This window comes from Myxocyprinus asiaticus, chromosome 5, assembly GCF_019703515.2.
Source record: "Myxocyprinus asiaticus isolate MX2 ecotype Aquarium Trade chromosome 5, UBuf_Myxa_2, whole genome shotgun sequence".
In the NCBI taxonomy this organism is placed as follows: domain Eukaryota; kingdom Metazoa; phylum Chordata; class Actinopteri; order Cypriniformes; family Catostomidae; genus Myxocyprinus; species Myxocyprinus asiaticus.
In genome coordinates this window covers 8,969,415-8,995,637 of record NC_059348.1, presented here as the reverse complement: position 1 = coordinate 8,995,637, position 26,223 = coordinate 8,969,415, and the positions used below count along the sequence as shown (strand labels likewise).

The 26,223-nt window shown below is 38.9% G+C and overlaps 1 protein-coding gene across 3 annotated transcripts in view; it reads right to left on the bottom strand.

Annotated features, from left to right (window-relative positions):
* Positions 1–26,223, bottom strand: part of LOC127440774 (gastrula zinc finger protein XlCGF57.1-like) — a 164,610-nt gene that overhangs the window by 7,129 nt on the left and 131,258 nt on the right. For 2 of the 3 annotated variants that reach the window (XM_051697651.1, XM_051697649.1), the window contains exon 2: positions 78–224. In XM_051697651.1, coding sequence (XP_051553611.1) covers positions 78–105 — 28 coding nt within the window. In that variant the 5' untranslated portion in view covers positions 106–224. Of the gene's footprint in view, positions 1–77; positions 225–1,217; positions 1,318–26,223 lie in introns of those variants that run through there. The other variant, XM_051697650.1, reaches the window with a different exon arrangement.

The following is a 26,223-nucleotide window of genomic DNA, read 5'->3' as shown; positions in this document are numbered from 1 at the left end:
TGTTTTTATAACTACAGCTGCCGGATCTAGATATAGATCTCAACAGCCATTATAAAGAATCAAGAATGGACACCAACCTCTTTGTTCCTCTTTAACAGACTTCATTTTTGCAATAGTATGTCAGTAGACTTCAGTGGTTACACTGGGTGTTGTTCTTCTTTATATTCCAACTTTTTTCACTGCGGGGGTGAATCAGGATCGCTGTGTGGTATGGAGGAGCAGATCTGCCAAAAATGGACCAATTCTTTAATTTATACAATATCCTATTGTTATAGGAAATGCCATCACCTGTTAACCATGTATAACCAAAGCTAGGCTATAATCATCTTTATGGCATCTAAAATACCCTCAACAATTACATGGATTAAAGGAGGGATTATTCAACATTCATTATCAAAATAATTTAACACATACACAAGCATAGTTCTTTAGACATTAAGTGATTATAATTTGCAACAAAACATGAATCCAGACTTTAAACAGTCACACAACACACAATTGGAATATTGAAGTTTACAAAATAAACAAGTCCCAGAATATTGCATTCAAAAATAGTCCAGTCTCAAACAGTTCATTTAAAGATGATACATGAATACAGGCAGGCTTTAAATACACCATTCAGCCACAACATTAAACCACCTGCCTAATATTGTGTAGGTCCCCCTCGTGCTACCAAAACAGTGTCAACCCGCATCTCAGAAGAACATTCTAGACTTTGTCAGTTCAAACAAGTCTGGCCATTCTCTGTTGACCTCTCTCATCAACACGGTATTCGTCAACAGAGAATGGCCAGACTGGTTCGAACTGACAAAGTCTACGGTAACTCAGATAACCACTCTGTACAATTGTGCTGAGAAGAATAGCATCTCAGAATGCTATTTTGAGATGCGGGTTGCCGCTGTTTTGGTGGCACGAGGGGGACCTACACAATATTAGGCAGGTGGTTTTAATGTTGTGGCTGATTGGTGTAGGTTGAAGGAGAAGATATAATTATGAAAATTTGTCCTTTATAATGCAACTGGCAAGGCATACACACAAAAAAAGTCCCTATACAAACCATACAAGTCAATTTAACATACAGCTGGAGCCATTTCAAACAATCCTGCACCAACCATTTGCATTCAACAGCAAAGTTACTCAAGTCCTACAGAAACAAAGATTAAATTATCTAAAAAAGGTACTAATACTAGTATCAACATTTTAAACTTTCAACTTACATAAGTGTTGAACAAAATAAATTTCCTCGACTTTTCTTGGCAAAATCAAAATGAGAATGCTACAAGGCTTCCTTGTGCATCAAATTCACTCTTCTTCTAGTTCTTCTTTCTAGACAACTCTGTGAAATACTTCTTGGTTATCACCTCTTGAGGCAGGGATGAGTATTGCACCCATTAGAGAGAAGAAAAAAAAACATTTACTGGCTTGAGACAGTAACTCAAAGCTCTTCCACATAGTGCATGTTTGTGCCATTTAGAGTAAAAAAAAAAAACGGCACTTTCTCAGGCCTGTTTCACGAAGCTAGTTGAAAGGGATATTTCACCCAAAAATAACAACTCTCTCATAATTCTGTCATCACCCTTGTGATATCCCAGGTGTGTATGACTTTCTTTCTTCAGCAGAACACATTTGAAGAAAAATTTTAAAATATCTCAGCTCAGTAGGTCCTTAAAATGCAGGTGGATGGTGATCAGACCGTTGAAGCTCCAAAAAACACTTATGTTGCTTATGTCTGGCAAAAACAGAGGGATCCAGAAGATTTTGCAGGATAAATTAGAAAGAGAAATTCCTTTTGTTCACTGCTTTAATCACCAGCTCCATTTTGTGGTTGTTCATGCAGTATCTACCTAGCCAGATGTAGAAGACATCTTTAATGTGTGCAACTTCCTATATAAGTTCATCAAAAAGCCAAGAATCGCTGTCTTGTATGGTGGACAGCAGCTTAAGAGGCTACTAGAACAGTGGTGGACGGGGTATCTTTTAACAGTCAAGACAATTCTGAACTCTTTTCAGAACACTGAGTTGTTGGCAGAGATCGATGGTAATCATATGTACGAGGCAGATGTGTGCATGAAGGCAGTTGTCCTGAAAAGGGCCTTATCAGAGAAGAGTTTTAAATTCATTGCCAATAGTGTTTTTAAAATTCTACAGCAGCTTGATGCTCCAAACAAATTGATGCAATTGGATTGCATGGACCTAATTAGTGCTGTAAGATTACTTACATGTGCTTCTGAATGCCTGACAAAATTGCAATGTGAATCTAACTGTTTGGACCTGGGAGAAGACTGACAACACAATGACCTTCCAAAAGAAAATGTACAGTCAACAAAGGCCTTCAAGTACTGTATATCAGGTAAAGAATAACATTGGCCAGACTCTATGCGACTATGGCGATCAAGAGGAGCTACGATGACTATACTAGAGTACGTTGGACTTGGTGCTTGTGGAAATCTCTGAATGTTTTGGAGAAAGAAACAGTAAGTTAACTGAAGCTTTTTCAGTACTTGATTAACAGAATTACACCACTTTTCTGAACGTGCAATGTATACAACACGTACTGAACTGACATGGAGATTGTTGATTCAGAGTTTGTCATGGCTCAACAATACTTGTGTTAAAAACAGTCTAAATCTGTTGCTGGTGAGAAATTGACACCTAAACTAAATTTTCAGCTGCATTACACTACCCTACAAGCTAAGCCAAGTGTCCTTGCTGCAATTAAATATGCACTGACATTTGGAGCTTCCACAGCTATTGTAACATATTGGAATCTCAGAGAGCAAGGCTGTGGATCCAAGTCAAGTCATTTTTATTTGTATAGCGCTTTTCACAACACACATCGTTTCAAAGCAGCTTTACAGGAAATCATGCATAAAAAAAAAAAAAAAAAAATTTTTTTAATATCTATAAAGTCTTAGAGTGATCATTGTGTAGTTTGATTAAATATGATTGTAAATTGTGTATAAAAATTTAATAAATAATAATTGTATTAAGAACCCCAGTGAGCAAGCCGAAGGCGACTGTGGCAAGGAACACAAAACTCCATAAGATGTTGGTTAATGGAGAAACCAGTCTCACTGAGAAACCAGGCTCACTGTGGGGGCCAGTTCCCCTCTGGCTAAACAACATGAATATAATGCCAATATTAGTTTTTTGTGTGCAGCGCAAGTCATGGTTTCAAATTTGTAAATTAAGTGTTGAGGTCCAGTGTTTAAAAAAAAGAAAATATTTTTTATGAACTAAGATTAACGACTAAACTGCATTTGGATTATCAAAGAAAATGTAAAATACAAAAAGCAAGGCTCAGACAAGACAAAAAACTAGAACTGAAACTTACATTTCAAACATCCATAGAAGGACAAGAACTGACAAAGACACAGGACATTATATACACAAGACTAAACAAGGTTAACAAGACTAAATGAGGAGACAACAAGAGCACTACACAATAATTTCAAAATAAGAGACATGCCAAAACAAAAGTCCAAAACAAACACTACAGAGTTTGTTACAGAGCCCACCTTAAGGGGCGGCACCTGTTGTCAAACAGAACAAAAACAAAAATGAGCAAGTTAGGGTAGGGCAGGTGGACAGGTGACTAAGGCATCAACAGGCAAGATGGAGACCACAGGGGTCAGGAGAGGTTGCTGGCGAGCAGGATGGACCTGGCAGGTGACCAGGAGACCAGGGCAGAGCCGGCAGGCAACGAGGGCAGAGCAAGCCAGCGACCAGAGCGGAGCTAGCGGATCAGCTGGAAGCAACAGAGAATCCGACAGGTGAGCAGGAGACCAGGGCAGTGTAGGAGGGCAACCAGTTTACCAAGGTGGACCAGGGTGGATGCCCAGGGTGGACACCCAGGGTGGACAAAAGCGGACCAGGGTGAAGCCATTGGAGACTCGGAGGGCTGAGCTACTGGGGACAGAGGTCAAGGCAGCTGGGGATGCAAAAGGCTCAATGGTCAAATTGGCTGGGGATGCTGAGCACTCAGTGGTCAAGTCGACTTGGCATGCAGAGATCAAGTTACCAGGAGACTCAGAGGTCAGGGCATTAAGGGAGTTAGTGGCTAAGGTACAAGGGAACGCAGAAGCCAGGGCAGCTGGGAACACAGATGTCAGAGCAAAAGGAGAAGCATAGTCCAGGGTATCAGGAGACTCAGAGGTTAATGCATAAACATAAATAATGACTTGAGTAAAAGTAAGAAAGTATCCAATTAAAAGAGTACTAAAGTAGTAACTCGTTACTTTCACAAATTACATAATAGACGTTAACTCCCCTATATTCCATTACATAATACACATTTAACATGTATTACAGAATTATTATTATTAATGGAAATTCTGTCATCATTCACTATCATGTTGTTCCAAACCCCTATGACTTTCTTCCATGCAACACAATAAGGAGATATCAGACAGAATGTTTGCCTGAGTCACTATTTACTTTAAGTGAATGTTTTTTTTCCTCCATATTTTGAAAGTGAATGTTGACAGAGACTGTCAGTCCCTAACATTCTGTCTAACATATTTTATGCTCCACATAATACAAAGGGTCACACGGGTTTGGAACAATATGAGGTAGGGAAATGATGACAAATTAATTAAATTAAATTATGGCTGAGCTATCACTTTAAAGGTATAGTTCACCCAAAAATTAAAATTGTCTCATCATTTACTCACCTCCATGCCATCCCAGATATGGATAACTTCCTTTTTTCTGCAGAACACAAATTAAGATTTTTAAAAGAATATTTTAGCTTTGTAGGCCAAAATGTTGATGCTCCAAAAAGCACATAAAGGCATCATAAAAGTAATCCATAAGACAGTAGTTAAATCCCTATCTTCAGAAGTGATATGATAGGTGTGAATGAGAATTGTTTTTTGCTAGATATTCTTCTCCCTGCCTAGTAGGGGTGATATGCAGAGAAGAATGTGAATCACCAAAAACACAAGAAGAAGAATGTGAAAGTGATCTGTTTCTCATCCACACATTCTCATGTCACATTGCTTCTGAAGATACTGATTTATAGTCTTATGGATTACTTTTATGCTGACTTATGTGATTTTGTTTAGCTTTAAAATGTTGCCACCCATTCACTTGCATTGTGAGGACCTACAGAGCTGAGAAATTCTTCTAAAACTCTTCATTTGTGTTCAGCAGATGAAAGAAAGTCATATACATCTGTTATGGCATGAGGGTGAGTAAATGATGAGAGAATTTTCATTTTGGGTGAACTATCCCTTTAAGGGCTCTTGTCAGATCTGGATGAATTTGTCAATAAGAAGAGAGGTTTGGAAACATGTTTAGTAATTATTACGGTGAAAATGTGAAAATGTCCCACAAGGACATTGTATATAATGCTGAAATACAAACCAAAGCAAGATCATGCTTTATTAATGCATACTTTCGCTATTTCATAGCTTTTAAAGTCCTGTGTGGATACTTATTTCAGAATTTAGATCATTAGATCTGTACAGCAGTACCGCCTAGTTCTGTACATTTGATGTACACTCGACAATGGTTAATTGCCCACAATCCTCCATGGGGAAGACGTACAAGCTGGGAGTTTACTGCTTCCTTCTCTCTTGCAATGTTTTATTTCATGCTGAATGTATTAAATTACTTTTTGACAAATCATTACTTGATTAAAATAACAAAATAACATATAGAGAGGCAAAACGTACAGATACATTTTAAAATGTACTCTTTATTTCATAAAATGTTTACTCTTTATATTAACACAGTATATATTAAAAATGATAAACAGAATTAAGATTTATTGTAATAATATATTATTTAATAAGAATAAGTAAGTAAGGCCCAAGTATTTTAAAAGTGCATGTGACATTGTTTCTGCGACAGCCCCAGAGCTCTGACACTTGGTGGATACGTTAGCGTCCGAATTCACTCCCTCATTTCATTCACTCACTGCTGAGATATAGTGCACTAACTGCCATTAACTATACTGAATGATTGAACGACTTCGGACGCATCCACTCTCTTCGCCAAATGATTGCCTCGTGCATGCACATCTTTCATGCGTGTGCCTGCCGCCCCTTGCTGTGCACGCACAGAAATGCTGTCTGTTCACGCACCAGTTGTCAATCACGTGAACGGCAGAGCAAAAGCGTTTACACATAACTTGGATGTTTACATGGATTTATACAGTTAATCCACCCGAAGTAGTAGCTGCAATAGTTTCCAGTAAATGCTTAAATATTGCTCATGACATGCGGGATGCGTGACAAAGCGCACTGATATATTGCTGCACTTATTTAAAAATGTACACTTAAAAACTGATGTCACAAGAGCCCATATTTACAGAATCACCCTGAAAATGACCATCACATTACACAGAAAAGCCCGCGTTAGCATTAGAGCCAAAACTTACCTCAGTGTGCTGCCTTAAATTGAAGCTGTGATTTTAATCTTGAAATATCAGCTTGTCTTGGTGTTAAATGCAGGCATTGCATGACGAAACTATTCTTTTTTTCACTGTGCGGAGCGAAGTGTTTCACTTTGAAGAGTTTGATGCTGCAGCAGTGATGACTTGAGTGACAGTCTGTGACAGCACGCGCAGCTGTGTGAACTTCCATTCTCGTAAAAGTCCCATTCAATAATCTCTCAATAAATTACACATTAACTAAAATTAAACCCAATAATGTAATGACAGGAACACCGCCTATTGTAAAGAAGTAACAAAAATTCATTCGAAATTTACTCGAATGTACCCACTTTTAAACCTACTCTAAAAGTATAACTTTTTTCAAAAAGTTACTCAAGTAAATGTAACGGAGTAAATGTAGCGCGTTACTACCCACCTCTGGAGTTCAAGGCAGCTAGAGACTCATTGGGCTCAAAGGATTCAGAATTCAAAGCACTAGGGAGGAAAGTACTAGGAGATTCAGGGTGCTGGGCCACTGGAGAATCAGAGGGTGAGACTGCAGGACGTAAGGCTGCAGGAGGCGGAGACTCAGGGGCAGAGGATGCAGGGGGTGGAAACTCAGGGGCCGAGGCCACAGGAGGCGGAAACTCAGGGGCAGAGGATGCAGGGGGTGTAGACTCAGGGGTCCAAGTGCTCACTTTATTCAGTAGCCTAATAGCCAATAGCCTCCAATCAGGCTTATTTGGTACCATGATGCAGCTCATCAACTTTCTCTGTCAACTCAGTCTTCGATCCTTCTTTTAAGAATTATGGAGGCCACTTTGCTTTTAGGAACCTTCAATGCAGACGAAATGTTCTGTAGCCTTTCCCAGATCTGTGCCTCGACATAATCCTGTCTCCTTTGCCCTCATGGGTTGGTTTTTGCTCTGATATGCATTGTCAGCTGTGAGACCTTATATAGACAGGTGTGTGCTTTTTCAAATCATGTCCAATCAATTGAATTTGCTACAGGTGGACTCCAATCAAAGTGTAGAAACATCTCAAATATGATCCAGAGAAATGGGATGCACCTGAGCTAAATTACAAGTGTCATAGCAAAAGGTCTGAATATTTATGTCAATGTGATATTTTCAGTTTTTAGATACAGTTTTTTTCTTTTAAATAAATTTGCAAAGTTATCAAAAATCTGGTTTTTGCTTTGTCATAATGGGGTATGGGGTGTATATTGATGTGAATTTTTATTTTTTATTTTTTTTTTTTTAAAGCATTTTAGCATAAGGCTGTAACATAAAATGTAAAAAAATAAAATAAATAAACAATAATAATAAAGAAAATAAAGTAAATAAATAAATAACACGTGGACAGTTTAACCAGCCACCAATCAAAAACAAATAAATCCAAAAATTTAGGATGCATCTATGGCAAGAATGCACCCTACAGGCTACAACAAGTGCTGAAGAAAAACAATAAATATACTGGAAAAAACCTTTGCACAGTATAATCACCTACTGTGTTCAGACGAACACTATAACAGTCCAACCTTATGTAAAAAAAAAAAAAAAGAAAGAATATATTATGTTGAAATGCAACTCAATTACCCTAAATAAATGTTAGTATATTATTAAGAACTGCAATCATCCATTGAATATGCTGGCTAAAAAGCTCCTTGTGTTTGTGATTGACGATGTCTTTAAATTGTTTAATGTATGTTTGAATAAATCTCCTAATTGTGTCAAATATCTAAAAATTGTTTGGAATTTAGAGTCCTTTTTCTCAGAATTAAGTGTTTATGACAGCCACCTTTTAAATGATTGTATCTCGACAATGGCTTGTAGTAGAAATATACGTTTATAAACGGCTGAGACTTCTAAATTGGGACTGCTTTGTGGTTTTTTTTTTTTTTTTTTTTTACAGGTTTTTTATCAATACAAATCAGTCTCAGCTTTCAAACTAAGTCAATTTTATCATGAAATCAAAAGAATTAATGTTCTTTTGACTGTCTTTAATGCGCTGTGTGACAGATCGCAGTATCGGCCTCAGTTCAAACGGCAGCACGGAACACGAATGAGCCGATCATTTTCTTCACTTTAATACAAGTTATAACACGAAAAAAAAACATGAATGTACATCTGAGGGCATGTTGAAATATAGGCTACAGTCCAACTTACATTCACGAATCGTCTCTCGTGTATGCGACCAAGCGGTTTCAACCGCAGGAAGACATCAGTATAACAGCTTGTGAAGAACTTGTCACCTAATGTTTCCTCAGGAAGATTTAGCCAGTAATGCCCTTAGCTCCATAATTAGCTAGAAAAATGAAAAGCTTCTTTATAGAGAAGCATATTGCTAAAATTATAAATGTATTATACATTTTTACAGAATATAAACAAGTTCTATGATTATATGTCAACTGTGATTATAAAGTGGAAACTTTATTTTTGAATTTAGTGCATAAAACTTAAAATGTGTTTCTGGGTCAAAGCTTCTCAAAATGATGGAGCAGGTCATAATCACAAAATTAGTCAAATTTTTATGAAAATGTTTGAGTTCACAATGTAGCTTAATAAACCTATATTTCTTTTAATGTAATAACCTATTTAGAAAAAAAAACATTACAAATTGTGCAATTATGTTGAGAGAAAATTATTACATTTTAAACATTGTTTCACTAATACAAAATGTGCTGCTATTACATTATAAACTGTGATTACATTATAAGTTACTACAGTGTGTTCATAATGTAAAACATTTATCATACAATAATACATTATGCGAAAAACATAACATTATGAGCTCAAGATTGTATTACGTTTTGAGAAAATTATTACATTATGAATGTTTTATTACATCAATAATGTAATACTTATAACATTATGTGCAGATATTACATTAAGAGATGCTACAACATTTGATTTCACCCTTGTGTGTGTGTGTGTGTGTGTGTGTGTGTGTGTGTGTGTGTGTGTGTGTGTGTGTGTGTTTGTGTGTACGGTGAGTGATATGGTGCACCTGTGGTGATGTGTATTTTTTAGGGGCATCATTGAACTCTTGGCTAGCCTGCCTGCTACTGGTAAGCCTCGGGCCTGCTGTTTCTTTGACATGACAATCATGTCTTCAACAAACAACGCCCATAAGGGATTTGATTCCAAAAGCATGCACATTTATACAAATATTGAAGAATTCTAATGTTTACTTCACATTTTTTTCAAATTACTGTTAATTTGACTTTTTTTGCATCTGGATACATTCAGCACAAGATTCTTTTTCTGTAGGATGTATACTCAATTTAAAACACTCCAACTTAACAAATTGTTAATTGTTTATTAATGAATTGGTTATTATAGTTATCTAGACTCGAGACTAGATCAATATATGCGTGATCAATATGCACTGTTTCCGAGCGCAGCAAAATTAAATGAATGTGAAACGAAAAACAGCTAAACAAATTTGGACACAAACATTTAGCCAACATATAGTTAATATTTTGATTATGAAATCAGAGTATTCAAAGAATATTTAAATGTTTACAGGAGTTCTAAAAATTCAGACGACTGTGGGCATACCCAGTTCTTGATGCGCTGCTCATGTGGGAAAACTTCTGGGAAATGGTCTTATTGATAAAGTTTCATAGGTTCATGGGCAATGCAAATTTGCCCCTCGAGCCATCCCAGTTGGTGGTCGATGCCCACTCTGTATACTGTAGCTGCGGTAAAATGGTGCAAAACAGCAAGCAACCATGCCGATCCAGCCACCCTTGACTCTGCTTCATCAGGAATTCTAACTGCTCCAGGGTGGGAGTAGAGAGCTGGAGTGCGGGATGGCATCTTCAAATTGGTGTTGTCAGAGTTGGACCGACAGATATGTCAGAAGACATGTTTGTCTTCCGTCTGCATGTTCACTCAGGCTAGCAGTGATGCCGGTCAGACAGTTTGGTGTTGGGGTGCAACTGCGTGAACAGGGTCGAGTCCTCGGAGCATCCGTAGCCTTTCTTAGCTGCATTACAACAGCTCCCTCTTCAACGTCTCAATCTCAGTGTCCCGTCTCACCAGTTCAGGCCTCAAGTCCTCCACCACATTCTGGTGTCCAGTGCTTGAGGTCTGAAGTGCCTCATATATGACCCTTGCCTATATTTGGGAGAAAACACACTCTATTAATACATCCGTTTATCTTTGCACAATTAAAGTTTGAAAGTGTTTGTTAGCAGGCTATTCCATGTAAAATTACATATAAAATAAATTACAGCTTTATTTTGGACCATGCACTTCTTTGTTGGAAATCTAGCCTTGGTCCACCTATCTGCCATTGGCTTATGGAGAGGGGGTCTGTTTTCCACTAAAGGTGTCTATTAAAAATAGTGCAGTTATTTATTTATTTTAATCACAAATGTAAAATGGTTGTTTAATCGGTATTAAAAATGTTTTGAGATTTTACCTTCTTGGTGTTCCTCATCCTGCCACTATAAAACGATGTTTATTTCTGTTTGATGGAGCAGTTCAAGTACTCTAATAAGTAATAAGTAATGTAGTAGCATACAGTTTAGGTGCACCTTTATGCTGTAGGCATACAGTAGCAAATGGTGGATGGGGCTGGAAAGGTGTGAAAGACGGTAGCCCTATTATAAAGTAATTTTAACATCTACATAAATGCACTATATATATATATATACAGGTGCATCTCAATAAAGTAGAATGTCGTGGAAAAGTTCATTTATTTCAGTAATTCAACTCAAATTGTGAAACTCGTGTATTAAATAAATTCAATGCACACAGACTGAAGTAGTTTAAGTCTTTGGTTCTTTTAATTGTGATGATTTTGGCTCACATTTAACAAAAACCCACCAATTCACGATCTCACAAAATTAGAATACATCATAAGACCAATAAAAAAAAACATTTTTAGTGAATTGTTGGCCTTCTGGAAAGTATGTTCATTTACTGTATATGTACTCAATACTTAGGGGCTCCTTTTGCTTTAATTACTGCCTCAATTCGGCGTGGCATGGAGGTGTTCAGTTTGTGGCACTGCTGAGGTGGTATGGAAGCCCAGGTTTCTTTGACAGTGGCCTTCAGCTCATCTGCATTTTTTGGTCTCTTGTTTCTCATTTTCCTCTTGACAATACCCCATAGATTCTCTATGGGGTTCAGGTCTGGTGAGTTTGCTGGCCAGTCAAGCACACCAACACCATGGTCATTTAACCAACTTTTGGTGCTTTTGGCAGTGTGGGCAGGTGCCAAATCCTGCTGGAAAATGAAATCAGCATTTTTAAAAAGCTGGTCAGCAGAAGGAAGCCTGAAGTGCTCCAAAATTTCTTGGTAAATGGGTGCAGTGACTTTGGTTTTCAAAAAACACAATGGACCAACACCAGCAGATGACATTGCAACCCAAATCATCACAGACTGTGGAAACTTAACACTGGACTTCAAGCAACTTGGGCTATGAGCTTCTCCACCCTTCCTCCAGACTCTAGGACCTTGGTTTCCAAATGAAATACAAAACTTGCTCTCATCTGAAAAGAGGACTTTGGAACACTGGGCAACAGTCCAGTTCTTCTTCTCCTTAGCCCAGGTAAGACACCTCTGACGTTGTCTGTGGTTCAGGAGTGGCTTGACAAGAGGAATACGACAACTGTAGCCAAATTCCTTGACATGTCTGTGTGTGGTGGCTCTTGATGCCTTGACCCCAGCCTCAGTCCATTCCTTGTGAAGTTCACCCAAATTCTTGAATCGATTTTGCTTGACAATCATAAGGCTGCGGTTCTCTCGGTTGGTTGTGCATCTTTTTCTTCCACACTTTTTCCTTCCACTCAACTTTCTGTTAACATGCTTGGATACAGCACTCTGTGAACAGCCAGCTTCTTTGGCAATGAATGTTTGTGGCTTACCCTCCTTGTGAAGGGTGTCAATGATTGTCTTCTGGACAACTGTCAGATCAGCAGTCTTCCCCATGATTGTGTAGCCTAGTGAACCAAACTGAGAGACCATTTTGAAGGCTCAGGAAACCTTTGCAGGTGTTTTGAGTTGATTAGCTGATTGGCATGTCACCATATTCTAATTTTTTGAGATAGTGAATTGGTGGGTTTTTGTTAAATGTGAGCCAAAATCATCACAATTAAAAGAACCAAAGACTTAAACTACTTCAGTCTGTGTGCACTGAATTTAATACACGAGTTTCACAATTTGAGTTGAATTACTGAAATAAATGAACTTTTCCACGACATTCTAATTTATTGAGATGCACCTGTATATATATATATATATATATATATATATATATATATATATATATATATATATATATACAGTAGATGCTTTAATTTTAGGTGGTAAATGTACATTTCAGAAGTTTGCATTGTAACAGCATTCCCCCAGTGCTTCCAAAATTTAAAGAGATTATTACAAATTGTTGAACTTTTTCTAAATAATGCATGACAAATTGCTGGTCAAATTATTATTAATGGTACAACTCAACCCTTTAAAAATGAATATGAATGACACAAACTCATACTGTGAATTACAGTTGATCAATGAGAACATTTAGTTACTAATATATATATATATATATATATATATATATATATATATACTCCAAACCATATAAACTTGAATGCTTATTGGATTCAGTCATTTTCAGGTGATATGTACTTGTGTAATGAGGGAGGGTGTGGCGAAATTGACTAACACCTTATATCAAGGTGTGCATAATTATTAAGCAGCTTCATTACCTCAGGTAAAATGGGCCAAAAAGAGATTTAACACTCTTGAAATAGCTAAACCATTGAGGCGTGACCACTGGACAATCAAACATTTTGTTGCAAATAGTAAACTGGGGCGCAAAAAAACACATAGTGAAGAAAAGGTGCAAATTAACTGCAAAAGACTTGAGGAGAATTAAACGTGAAGCTACCAAGAACCCATTATCCTCCAGTGCCACCATATTCCAGAACTGCAACCTACCTGGAGTGTCCAGAAGTACAAGGTGTCAAGTGCTCAGAGACGTGACCAAGGTCAAGAAGGCTGAAACACGACCACCACTGAATAAGATTCACAAGTTGAAGCGTCAAGATTGGGCAAAGAAATACCTGAAGACAGATTTTTCAAAGGTTTTATGGACAGATGAAATGAGAGTGACTCTTGATGGACCAGATGGATGGGCCCATGGCTGGATCACTAATGGACACAGGGCACCACTTCGAGTCAGGCGCCAGCAAGGTGGATGAGGGGTACTGGTATGGGCTGCTGTCATTAAGGATGAGGTAGTTGGACCTTTTCTAGTTGAAGATGGACTGAAACTCAACTCCCAAACCTACTGGCAGTTTCTGGAAAGTACTTTCTTCAAGCAGTGGTACAGGAAGAAATCCTCAGCATTCAATAAAGCCATGATCTTTATGCAGAGCAATGCTCCATCACATGCATCCAAGTACTCCAGTGCTTGGCTAGCCAGCAAGGTCCTCAAATATGCCCAAATAATGACTTGGACCCTTCCTCACCTGACTTAAATTCTACTGAGAACTTGTGGGCCTTTCTCAAATGTGAGATTTACAGTGAGGGAAGACAATACACCTCTTTGAACAGCATTTGGGAGGCTGTGGTTGCTGCTGCAGCGAAAGTTGATCGTGAACAGATCAAGAAACTGACAGACTCCATGGATGGAAGGCTCATGGCAGCTATTGAAAAGAAGTGTGGCTATATTGGTCACTGAATAATTTTGAAAGACCAAAATGTTATTTAATTGTCATTTTGTGTTACTTATTTTTTGCACTTACTCTAAAAATTGAGAATAAACAACTGAGTTGGGAGAAATTGTTTTTGTAATTTAGTTGCCTAATAATTGTGCACACTTATATATCCCCCTGAAAAAGACAAAACTCACTTTTCCTTTCTTAAACATTCAGGTTGAGGTTCAATAACATTTTGGATTGACTGAGAGCATTGTGTTTGTTCAAAAATAAAATTAATCCTGAGGAATGCAATTTGCCTAATAATTGTGCATGCAGTGTCCTCTTCCCAATCCTGTAAAATTAGCCTAAAACTCAAACTTCAAGGCATACCCAAAGTAAATGTAAAGCTGTTCTTTAGTCTCTTTTGAAAGGTGATGTTTTTCCCCAGCAGTCAGAATCACGGTAAGTGCTACAGGTTTTGAGTAATAGAAGTTTGAACACACTGAATTTTTTTTTGCATACAGGTGCCTGCAGATGACTATAACTGGGAGCTATTAGCTGGAAAACACAATGGGACCACAGCATGAAGCCTTAACTAGTCCAAGTTAAAATTTTATAACAATACTACAAAAAATGAATATTTTACACATGTTTTTCTAAGGGTATGTTCAGGTGTTTTCCAAAAGTGCCTTTTGGATACTCCAAAGGACCCTTGGTAACCATGGCCACATACAGTACCTAGGATAAAAAGGCTACTACTTTGGAACGCTTTAACGTACAGTCATAATTTTGGGCTCTAATGAAAGGTGACACTTAGAGCTATCATATCCCATATCCAGATCCACTATTAGTATTGCTGACACAGAGTAACTGCATAAACACATTAGAGTGCTTTTTTCCCTATTGAAACTAAACTTTGTGCATATAAAAGTCAAAACAAGTGCTATGGTGGAAAAGAAGTTTATATAAGAAATAAACACCAAACTATTTACATACGTTTTTTACACAACATATTTACATACAATTACACCTTTTACAGGTTTTTGGCAACATGCCAGTCATTGTAGAGGTCATGTTTGGGCACAAAGGCACATCACAGGAGGAGCACTTCACTGGGTGTCTTTGCATGGCACTGCCTGCACTTCAGTCGACCAGCGGCGCTGAGTCCACTGATATGCACTGACCTGTGATGTGCTCTGCGTGGAGCAGGAGATACGGGTCTGGCTGTGGAGTGAGACCCTAACTCTGCCAGCTCCTCGGCAAAGGTCTCTCTGAATACCTTCTGGTGCATAGGTACCTCTCCTTTACCTTTTGCAATGTCTTTGTGGAGGAGGAAGGCGTTCACAATTGCCATGTCCATGAAATGATAAAAGAATGTCTTGTACCACTTCTGGGTAACTTTATAGTACCCTATCAGGGTGTCAGAAAGGTCCACTCCACCCATGCACCTGGATGGACAGAAAGAAAACAACATTGAGAAAAATATACCAAAACATAAATATATCAACCACACATATTATTACATTTCAAAGAGCATAGAACATAATTGAATATATAGTACATACTGGTTGTATTCCTTTACTGCTGGTGGAACTGGGATGTCCTTCAATGCCCAGTGCTAATCTGCACCTCACATCTCAGCAGTTCACACAATGAAACAAAGAGTCACACACACCTCCCCTACAGGTCAGCAGTAACACCTCAAGACACACAAACATAACTTACATTCTTATATTCAACTTATATAGTTTTTCTTTTCATGTAAATATGTATGCATGTATGTATATTTACTGTAAATACTGTATGCTTTGGCAATGTAAAAAAATCTTTATACCATGCCAATAGAGCTATATGAATCTGAAACAAACAGTGAAACAAAGGGGTAATAAAACTTCACACACGCACAAACAAATACAAACACCTCCCGCAAACAGTTCAACAGACTCACTGGGGAAACACACGACAAAAGGTAATCTACAGAATGTGTATTCATAATTCAAACTAAAGCTTATTTATGCGGAATATACAGTAATATATGTTATATAATATAAGAAAATACTTACTTTTCGAGAGTAATGTCTCCTCCCTCCAGAAACATTGCATCTGCCTCGGAGTCAATATATGATTCATCACTGTTTACATGTACATCATGATGGCACCGTGGATGGCCGCCTCGGTGTGGAGCGCTTCTATTGTTTTGTTACTTTTGTCTGTTTGTCCTGTGTTTAGTAATCTTTTTTCAGTCAGTTTTACTAAAGACGAAATGCTGAACATTCGACAGCATACACCAGTCAATCTTTTCCCGGATTTTGAATATTCTGACATTTTGTTTGACACTTTAGTCGGAGGCGCGGCTGTGTTGTTTAAATGCATTATGAGACGCAGGCAAGGGAGACGAGTAGGCGCGCTGGTCAAACTCCATTGGCAGGGCTTTCGAACAGCGCTGCCAAGCATTCATCTAGCGAATCTCCACTCTCTCCCTAACAAAACGAATGAACTACATCTCCTCACCTGCACAAACAAGGACTTTTCAAACTCTGCTGCCTTGTGCTTCACAGAAACCTGGCTGAGAGAAGCCATTCCGGACAGCGCGTTACATCTGCCGGGCTTTCAGCTGTTCAGAGCGGATCACATCACGGAGTTAACGGGGAAAACGAGAGGCGGTGGAACATGCTTTTACATCAATGAAAGTTGGTGTACAGATGTAACTACATTAAAGAGGATGTGCTGTCCTAATTTGGAAGCAATCTGTATTAACTGTAAGCCTTTCTACTCGCCGCGGGAGTTTTCCTTGTTTATTTTGGTGAGTGTGTATATCACGCCAAATGCGTGTTTGAATCCGCACTGCAACAGCTGGCTGATCAAATCACAGACACAGAACAACAATACCCGGACTCAGTTATTATTATTCTTGGGGATTTTAACAAAGCAAACCTCACACGTGAACTGCCCAAATACAAACAGCACATTACATGCCCCACCAGAGACAGAAATATACTGGATCACTGCTACACAACAATAAAGGATGCATATCGCTTTGTTCCTAGAGCAGCTTTGGGACTATCTGATCACTGTCTGGTTCATCATCTTCCAACCTACAGACAGAAATTAAAATCTGCTAAGCCTGTATTAAGGACTGTAAAGAGATGACGCAGAGCTGGAACTACAAGCCTGCTTTGACTGAACTGACTGGAGTGTTTTTGAGGCTGCAGACACCAATCTGGACGAGCTCACAGATACTGTTACATCATATATCAGTTTTTGTGAGGATATGTGCATTCCTACTAGGACTTATTTAACAGCGGAACTCAGGCAGCTTCGTCAGGCCAAAGAGGATGCTTACAGAGTTGGGGATAAAGTCTTGTACAATCAGGCCAGGAACACACTGAATAAGGGAATCAGAGTGGCTAAAAGAAGATACTCTGAGAAGCTAAAAAACAAGTTTTCAGCTAACGACCCTGCATCAGTGTGGAGTGGCATGAAACAACTTACGAATTACAGGACTCCTGCCCCCAACCCTGTAGCGGACCAACAACTGGCTGACTACCTGAATGTGTTCTACTGTAGATTTGAAAGGCCCAATCTCACACCCCACACCCACTCTGACTTCACTTCACACAAACACCAACACCTCCTGCAACCCCCCTCCTCCCCCCTCCTGCTACTCAACCTGAAATTAAGATCTGTGAAGATGATGTGAGACATGTCTTTCGACAACAAAGGATAAGGAAAGCACAGGGCCCAGATGGCGTTTCACCTGCATGTCATAGATCCTGTGCTAACCAGCTGGCCCCCATCTTCACACAGATCTTCAACAGATCACTGGAGCAGTGTGAAGTCCCATGCTGCTTCAAACATTCCACTATCATCCCCATCCCAAAGAAACCAAAAACCACAGGACTTAATGACTACAGACCTGTCGCCCTGACGTCTGTGGTCATGAAATCATTTGAGAGACTGGTGTTGGCCCACCTGAAGAACATCACTGGACCCTTTCTAGATCCCCTTCAATTTGCTTATCGAGCAAACAGGTCTGTGGATGATGCAGTCAGCATGGGATCGCATCATATCCTGCAACATCTGGACAGACCAGGGACATATGCAAGGATCCTTTTTGTGGACTTCAGTTCGGCTTTCAATACCATCATCCCAGCTACACTCCAGAATAAATTACACCAACTCTCTGATCCCATGTCTATCTGTCAGTGGATTACCAGCTTTCTGACGGACAGGCAGCAGCTTGTGAGACAGGGGAAACTCACTTCCAGCACCTGTACAATCAGCACTGGTGCCCCCAGGGATGTGTGCTCTCCCCACTACTCTTCTCCCTCTACACCAATGACTGCATCGCCAAGGACCCCTCTGTCAAGCTCCTGAAGTTTGCAGATGACACCACTGTCATCGGCCTCATCCAAGATGACGATGAGTCTGCATACAGAAGGGAGGTTAAACAGCTGGCTGTCTGGTGCAGTCAAAACAACCTTGAGCTGAACATGCTCAAAATGGTGGAGATGATTGTGGACTTTAGGAGGAACACCCCAACACTGACCCCCTCACCATTCTAACAGCACTGTGGAGTCATTCAGGTTCCTGGGCACTACCATCTCACAGGACCTGAAGTGGGAGACCCACATTGACTCCATTGTGAAAAAGGCCCAGCAGAGGCTGTACTTCCTTCGCCAGCTGAGGAAATTCAACCTGCCACAGGTGCTGCTGATACAGTTTTTTATTTTGTATTATTATCTATGTCTTACTGCTGTTTTTGTATTGTTTTTATATTGTTGTACACTGGAAGCTCCTATCACCAAGACAAATTCCTTGTATGTGTAAGCATACTTGGCAATAAAGCTCATTCTGATTCTGAAACTTCATCCCCAGATCGTCGCTTTCACACCGAGTACATTCTTCCAGCACATCTTGGAGCGAATATTTTGTTTTCCTCATCCGTTTCGCCATAATTCACCTTCCAGAAGCGTCAACAGTCACAAAACTACACTTTTCACCTTTTGCGCATGGATGCACAAAACACTTGGCAATGGTTATCCAGCTTTACGCATGGACTTCTTAGTTGTAGCTTTGAAACTTCCTACTAAAAATGCATATCATTGTTTTTAGAATTTCATTGGCTATACGATGTGCTAGTCATCCACACAATCGGTTGCAACTGGCTCGATCTTTACATCAAGGATGTGATGCGGACTCTCCTGGCTACTGAAGGCTATGGAAAGGATATGGACGCTCCTATTGGGTCATATGAGGTGTCAATTGAACGGTCAGAGTGCAGCAGCCATTTTGATACCGGATATCGGAAATGTTTACATGTGAACTGAAGTTATGACGGAGAATACGTGAAAGATTAGGCACATCTGCCGGATACTTTGAAATGATGCAACAAGAGTCCGTGGGTATTTATTGATGTAATGTGTTTTGGATTAAATATTTTACTTGATTGGTTCATTTGGACCTTTGCCAATGTAACAAGACCGTATTTGTCGGATGTTATGCATCAGTGGACTACTATGAGGCTTCTTATGTGAGTTGCCTCAATTTTGTTATTGTTTGTTTATATGTTGGTGGTCTGACAAGACGTTGATTGTACCTTGAAATGGTTTACATCAATAGAATCACATCTTGACATCTTGACATTAAAAAAACTGTGCCCAGGTGACCAAGGAGAATTGGTGCTGTTTTGAAGGCAAAGGTGTTCACACCGAATATTGATTTAGCTTTTTTTTATATATATATTTACTGGACTTTGTATGATGTTAATTGATAAATGAAAACTTTTTATGGCATTATTTTTGAAGACATCCTCACTATGCAACATTTTTCACAAGTGACTAAAACTTTTGCACAGTACTGTAAGTAAATATATATTATATATATATATATATACACACACACACACACACACACACACTACTGGTCAAAACTTTTGAAACACTTGACTGAAATTTTTCTCATGATCTTAAAAATCTTTTGATCTGAAGGCGTATGCTTAAATGTTTGAAATTAGTTTTGTAGACAAAAATATAATTGAGCCACCATATTAATTAAAAGGCAAAGGGTGACTACTTTGAAGATGCTAAAATATAACACAGTTTTTATTTATTTTGGATTTTGTTTAGTCACAACATAATTCCCATAGTTCCATTTGTTATTTCATAGTTTTGATGACTTTACTATTATTCTAAAATGTGAAGAAAAAAAATATAATAAAGAATACGTGTTTCAAAACTTTTGACTGGTAGTGTATTTTATATATATATATATATATATATATATATATATATATATATATATATATATATATATATATTCAGTTCAGTTCTCACCCATAAAAGCTGAGGGAAACTTTTTTTTTTTTTTTACATCTTGACATTAATTTTATTGCAGATGCTATTTGCACCTTAGTTCAAAAAATGGTATATGCCATTTACACCCCAGTGCAAACAGTGTCAGATACTATTTGCACCCATATTTAAATACTAACATACAGTGTATGGGCATCACTGCAGTGTGTTTATTTACGGTCCCACAGACACACCACAGTATATTAACCCCTACCCCAAACCTAACCTTATCTTAGAAAAAATAACCTTGGTTTTACTACAGTAACCATGGTTTCACCATGGTATTTTGTTGTAAATATCCAGTAACCACAAATTTAACCATGGTTACTATATTACCACAATATTACTCTAGTAACACCATGGTTAACCCCCCCAAAAAACATGACAGACCCCGCCTCTGGGTCAAACCCTTCTGTACACTCCTTGACATTCACCATGACCAAATCACTGTGATGAAACCAACATTTATATTCATTTGTATCTATTGTTTTAAGTAATATTAAAGGAGGGGGTGTCTGGGTAGCTCAGCAAGTAAAGACGCTGACTACCACCCCTGGAGTCGTGAGTTCGAATCCAGGGTGTGCTGAGTGACTCCAGTCAGGCTTCCTAAGCAACCAATTGGCCTGGATGCTAGGGTAGGTAGAGTCACATTGAGTTAACCTCCTCATTGTTACCATAATGTGGTTCTTAATCTCGGTGGGGCACGTGGAGAGTTGTGCGTGGATGCCACGGAGAATAGTGAAGCCTCCACACGTGCTACGTCTCTGCGGTAACGTGCTCAACAAGCCACGTGATAAGATGCGCGGATTGACGTTCTCAGACGCGGAGGCAACTGAGATTCATCTGTAAAGCTGTAGATCAATTACTGAATGAGGATGATGAGCGGTCTGCAAGATAAATTCAGAGCGAGCTTCAGTCCCGTTTGCAGTTACGAGTATCCACCAGCTCCACCAGGAGAAGCGTAAAGCAACTTGGGTGGACTAATGGCAAAGCACGTTAAGCAACTTTATAGGTCACTGTGCAATGCTGTATTCTTTTGTAATTTTCCAGATACAGATTTTGTAAATAGTGGAAATATTTGTCTTATAGGACAGACCCTATGATCCGCAAAAACAACAACACCCTGCATCTTAGTCAAGTTGGCAGTGGACGGCTAACGAAGAGACCGTCAGCAATGTAATCTTCTCCAACGATGGAACAACATTGGCTTTGGAGCACTTTGATGTGCTTCATGAAAAGGGGTTGGTGCATTGTGAAACCGAAAGCTGAGTATACATTAAGCTTCACGTTTGGGGGAGCACATCCCGTCAGGGACCAGGGCCGATAGTTCTTTTGGAAGCCAAGTTCATCACCATATAGCACATCAAATATCTTTCTTTGATAACGATTTTTATAGTTCACATACACACAGGCAATACATCAAATGTCCTCATTGCTTCTTCCAAGGTAAAAAAACAAAAAAACAATTGATGAACAGTAGCTACACAGCTGATAACAGTAGTTCCTTTGTAATCTTTTTATTTCTATATGTATCTTAGCGGAATTGATGCATTTTTTAACAGACAGGCCTGATGCGATTATTAGTTAACCGCCTGATCGCGGTTATTTGAGACAACCGCAATTATTGGGTATTCAATTTCCAATCACATTTTAATGCTCAAATAAGATAGTTTTAAGCGAATATACTTTATAAATGCCATGAACAAAGCGTTTGTGTGTCATTCAGTCGAACTCTGAGTCAGAGCGTCACTGAACTGCAATGCGGAGGTCAACCAGCTCCTGTCCTGAAGAGCGTGTGAAGCGCTCTGATGCGCGTTCTGTCAGCAGAGGCTTGTGCCAAACTCTCACAAAAATATAAACAAACAAGTATAAACTTTGATAGTGAATGCACAGCTCTCTAGTTTCACTTTAAACAATTGTGTAATGGCAAGTGTTCCTGGCTTATACATGCAGTGTTAATGAGGAAATGCATACTATTCTGTGGAGTGATAAAATGATGAAACTAAATCTCAAAGGTTTGCTTCATGAAAAATAAGGGCTCGTGGGTTTAATCAGAACAGTAAAATAACATGAAAGTGAAGAAATTGGGAAAGAAATGTTTACTATTGCATAATATAATATAAATATAATAAAATATACATTAAAATTATATGTTCAAAAAACAAGTGTAAATGTAAAATTGACCAAAACTAAAACTGACCAAAAGAGAGACATTTAGAAATATTTTGATATTTAAAACATTATTTTTTCATGTCATTCATAAATTTTTAAAGCCTTAAAAGGAAATCAAAGTTTATTCCTATTTTATTATTTGATTTATATATTTGAAGTTAAATGTGTAGAAATAACTTCTCAAGGTGTATGAAGCACTCATGCAGAAAAAAGCACACCTTAAAAAATATGACAATAAATTGTGAAAGCCCTTAATGAGACAATTAATCGTCAAAGCCCTAAAACAGACAATTAACTGTCATAATCGCAATTATTTGTTTGACAATTAGCCAAATATCATAATTGTGACAGCCCTACAAACAGTGTATTTACAGACAATGACCTGAAACTTATGGCAGCCAGGAAATGTATTGATGATGAGAGGATCAACTGGGTGAAAACACCAGCTGAGTAGGTCTCTCATATCATCTCTGTCTTTCTTGGGTAGTATACCTAGAACTCATTTATAAAGTATGCGCAAGATAAAATCATCCAACATATCCCAATTTTGCCTCCGGATCCCCAGATCTCAACCTGATTGAGCTGGTTTGGCACGCACTGAAGGAGTTCGTCAAATGCGAGGCCAAGCTAACGAATAAAGATGAGGTTCTTCAAGCCATTATGACTTTCTGGGGCGATCATCTGACGAAAATCTCTTGCAACAGATACATCGACCACCTTCAGAAGGTTTTTCCTGATGTGGCTGAGCGCAACGGTGGATCTTCACAGTGTGTTAGCTTTTCACAAATAACAAATGATTTGGGCTTTGGCCAAGACAACATCCTGTTATTGATCTTTAAAAATGTCTGACACCACACTCAGCTGTAGATGTATTGTTTTGCATTTATTATAACTATCTGATTTGCAAACTTTTTCATGTAAATAAAGATTTAGTGAGTTTTCTGATTATCAATTTTTATTGATTCACATAAATGTACCTCATAAAACAAAACATATATACATAGAATCAAACTTAACCCCAACTATTACTCCTCCCCCTCCCCCTCCCAATCCCACCCTAACCCCAGCAACATAACAGTGGTCTTAAATGACATAGACACACATGCACAAACATAAATAAAAAAATACAAAAACACAACAACAATCACATACCCACAAATGACAAATACCCGCCCCATTTCTCCACGAACACTTTATACCTCCCCGTTCCTCTGAATGTAACTTCCTCAAAGGCCACCCTTCCCATCTCCGAGCACCACACCTGAAAAGAGGGTGCTCCAGCCAACCTCCAGCCCCTCAAAATGATCTGCCTGGCGATCATGACACTGGTTAAGACCCAATTCTTTATGTGTCTACTTACAAAGTCAATGACCGCCCCATCACCCAAGGTACAGAGTCTGGGGCAGAATAATACCTGAATACCTAACACCTCGCATACCAGACTCTGCACCTTTAACCAAAACTTTTGAATTTCAACACCCCCTCAAAAGACATGGGTTAAATCTCCATACTCTGATTGGCATCTCCAGCAGGTGGGTGTGTCTTTAAGACCAAGCCTATACAATTTAGAGGGGGTCCAATAGAACCGATGTAAAATCTTGAATTGTATAAGGCGCACCCTTGCATCTCTAGATGCAGTTTTTGTGTTTTTTAAAATCCTAGTCCATTCTCCCTCCTCCAATTCCAGGTCTAAATCCCTCTCCCATAATCTTTTGAGAGTGGTTGAGACTCCGTCCCCCAGACTCTGAATTAATAAGGAGTAATATACTGATGCCTCATGGCCTTTTCCAAAAGCAGAGATCACCTCTCCCAGAGTATCTGCCGCTCTAGGGGGGTGTATGCTATTCCCAAAAATAGTACAGAGCAAGTGTCGTAGCTGAAGATACCTAAAAAACTGAGATCTGGGGATCCCAAAATACTAAACCAAATTTTCAAAGGATCTAATCACACCTCTCTCATAAAGATCACCGAGTGTATTAACCCCCCTCGCAATCCACTCAGACCAACAAAAAGGGGACTTATTAATGCATAGTTTGGGGTTTAGCCATAGGCTCGAGGTAACATTTAGATAAATATCTGAATTAAGCACCCTGGACACTTTTGTCCATACTGAGTGCAAATGTGAAATAACGGGGTGTGATTTAACTTCTCTGGTTAATTTGATGGAAAGGCTTTGCAATGGCAAAATAGGGGCAAGAAGTTCATGTTCAATGCAAAACCAGGGAGGGGCTCTTTCAGGTGGAAGTGACCAATGAGCCAAATGTCTGAGACCGAATGCATAATAATAAAACAAAATCTTGTGTAGGCCTAGCCCACCTTTGTCCATCGGTCTATGTAACTTATTGAAATTTAACCTGGCACGCTTACCATTCCAAATGAAGGACATCACTATGCTATCAATTTGCCTGAAATAAGAGAGGGGGATATCTATATGGAGAGATTGTAACAGGTAGTTGAATTTTGGAATACAATTAATTTTAATTACATTAACCTTCCCAATCATCAATAAGTGTAATGAAGCCCACCTGTCCACATCATTCGAAAACCTTTTTATTAAGGGATCAAAATTAACTGACTAAATCAGACAAATTTGCTGGGAATAAAATTCCCAAATACTTAATGCCCTGTTTGGGCCATTGTAAGGCGCCCAACTGGAAGGCCTTACTTGACAGTACGCTGTCAAAGCCAAAGCTTCGGATTTAGACCAACTGACTTTGTATCCTGAGAACTTGGAAAATAAATTAATAATTCTGTGGAGGCAAGGCATAGATCTAGTGGGGTTGGAGACGAATAATAAAATATCGTCTGCGTAAAGCAGAAGCTTATGCGCCACACCTCCTGCAATCACCCCTGGAAAATCATCCTCCTTTCTTATCGTGGCTGCTAATGGTTCCAGGGCAAGACAGAACAATAATGGGGAAAGAGGGCAACCCTGCCGGGTGCCCCTATCCAGAGTAAAATAATCTGAATTATGTTCATTTGTTAGTACCGCTGCTCCAGGGTGTCTATAAAGTAACTTAATCCAACCAATAAAAGTACTCCCAAACCCATACATTTCCAAAATCTTTAAAAGATAATCCCATTTTACCATATCAAACGCCTTTTCGGTGTCAAGTGAGATGGCAGCGACTGGAGACTGATCATTCGCTACTGACCACATGATATTGATGAAACGCCTAATGTTATCAGAAGAGCTACGGCCCCGAATAAACCCCACCTGATCTATATGTATAAGTGATGTCATAACTTAATCGGTTAGCCAAAATTTTTGACAAAATGTTTTCATCTAACTGGATCAGGGAAATTGGACAGTAACTTTTACACTCGCTTGGATCTTTGTCCTTTTTAAGAATCAGACTGATCCGCGCTTGTGTCGTGGTTGGCAGGAGCTTTCCATTCTTTAATGATTCCATATAAACTTCTAACAAAAGTGGAGCCAGTTCTGTAGCAAAAGATTTGAAAAACTCAGTGGCAAAGCCGTCAGGCCCCGGAGCCTTGCCTGTAGGCAGGACCTTAATTACCGCATCAAGCTCCTCCAAGGTTATCTCAGAATCAAGACAATTTTTTTACTCAGTCGTCAATTTAGGGAGTTCTAATGGTTCCACAAAGTTAACCAAAAAATAACCAAAACTCCACTTTCCATGACAAAATAGTATTATATT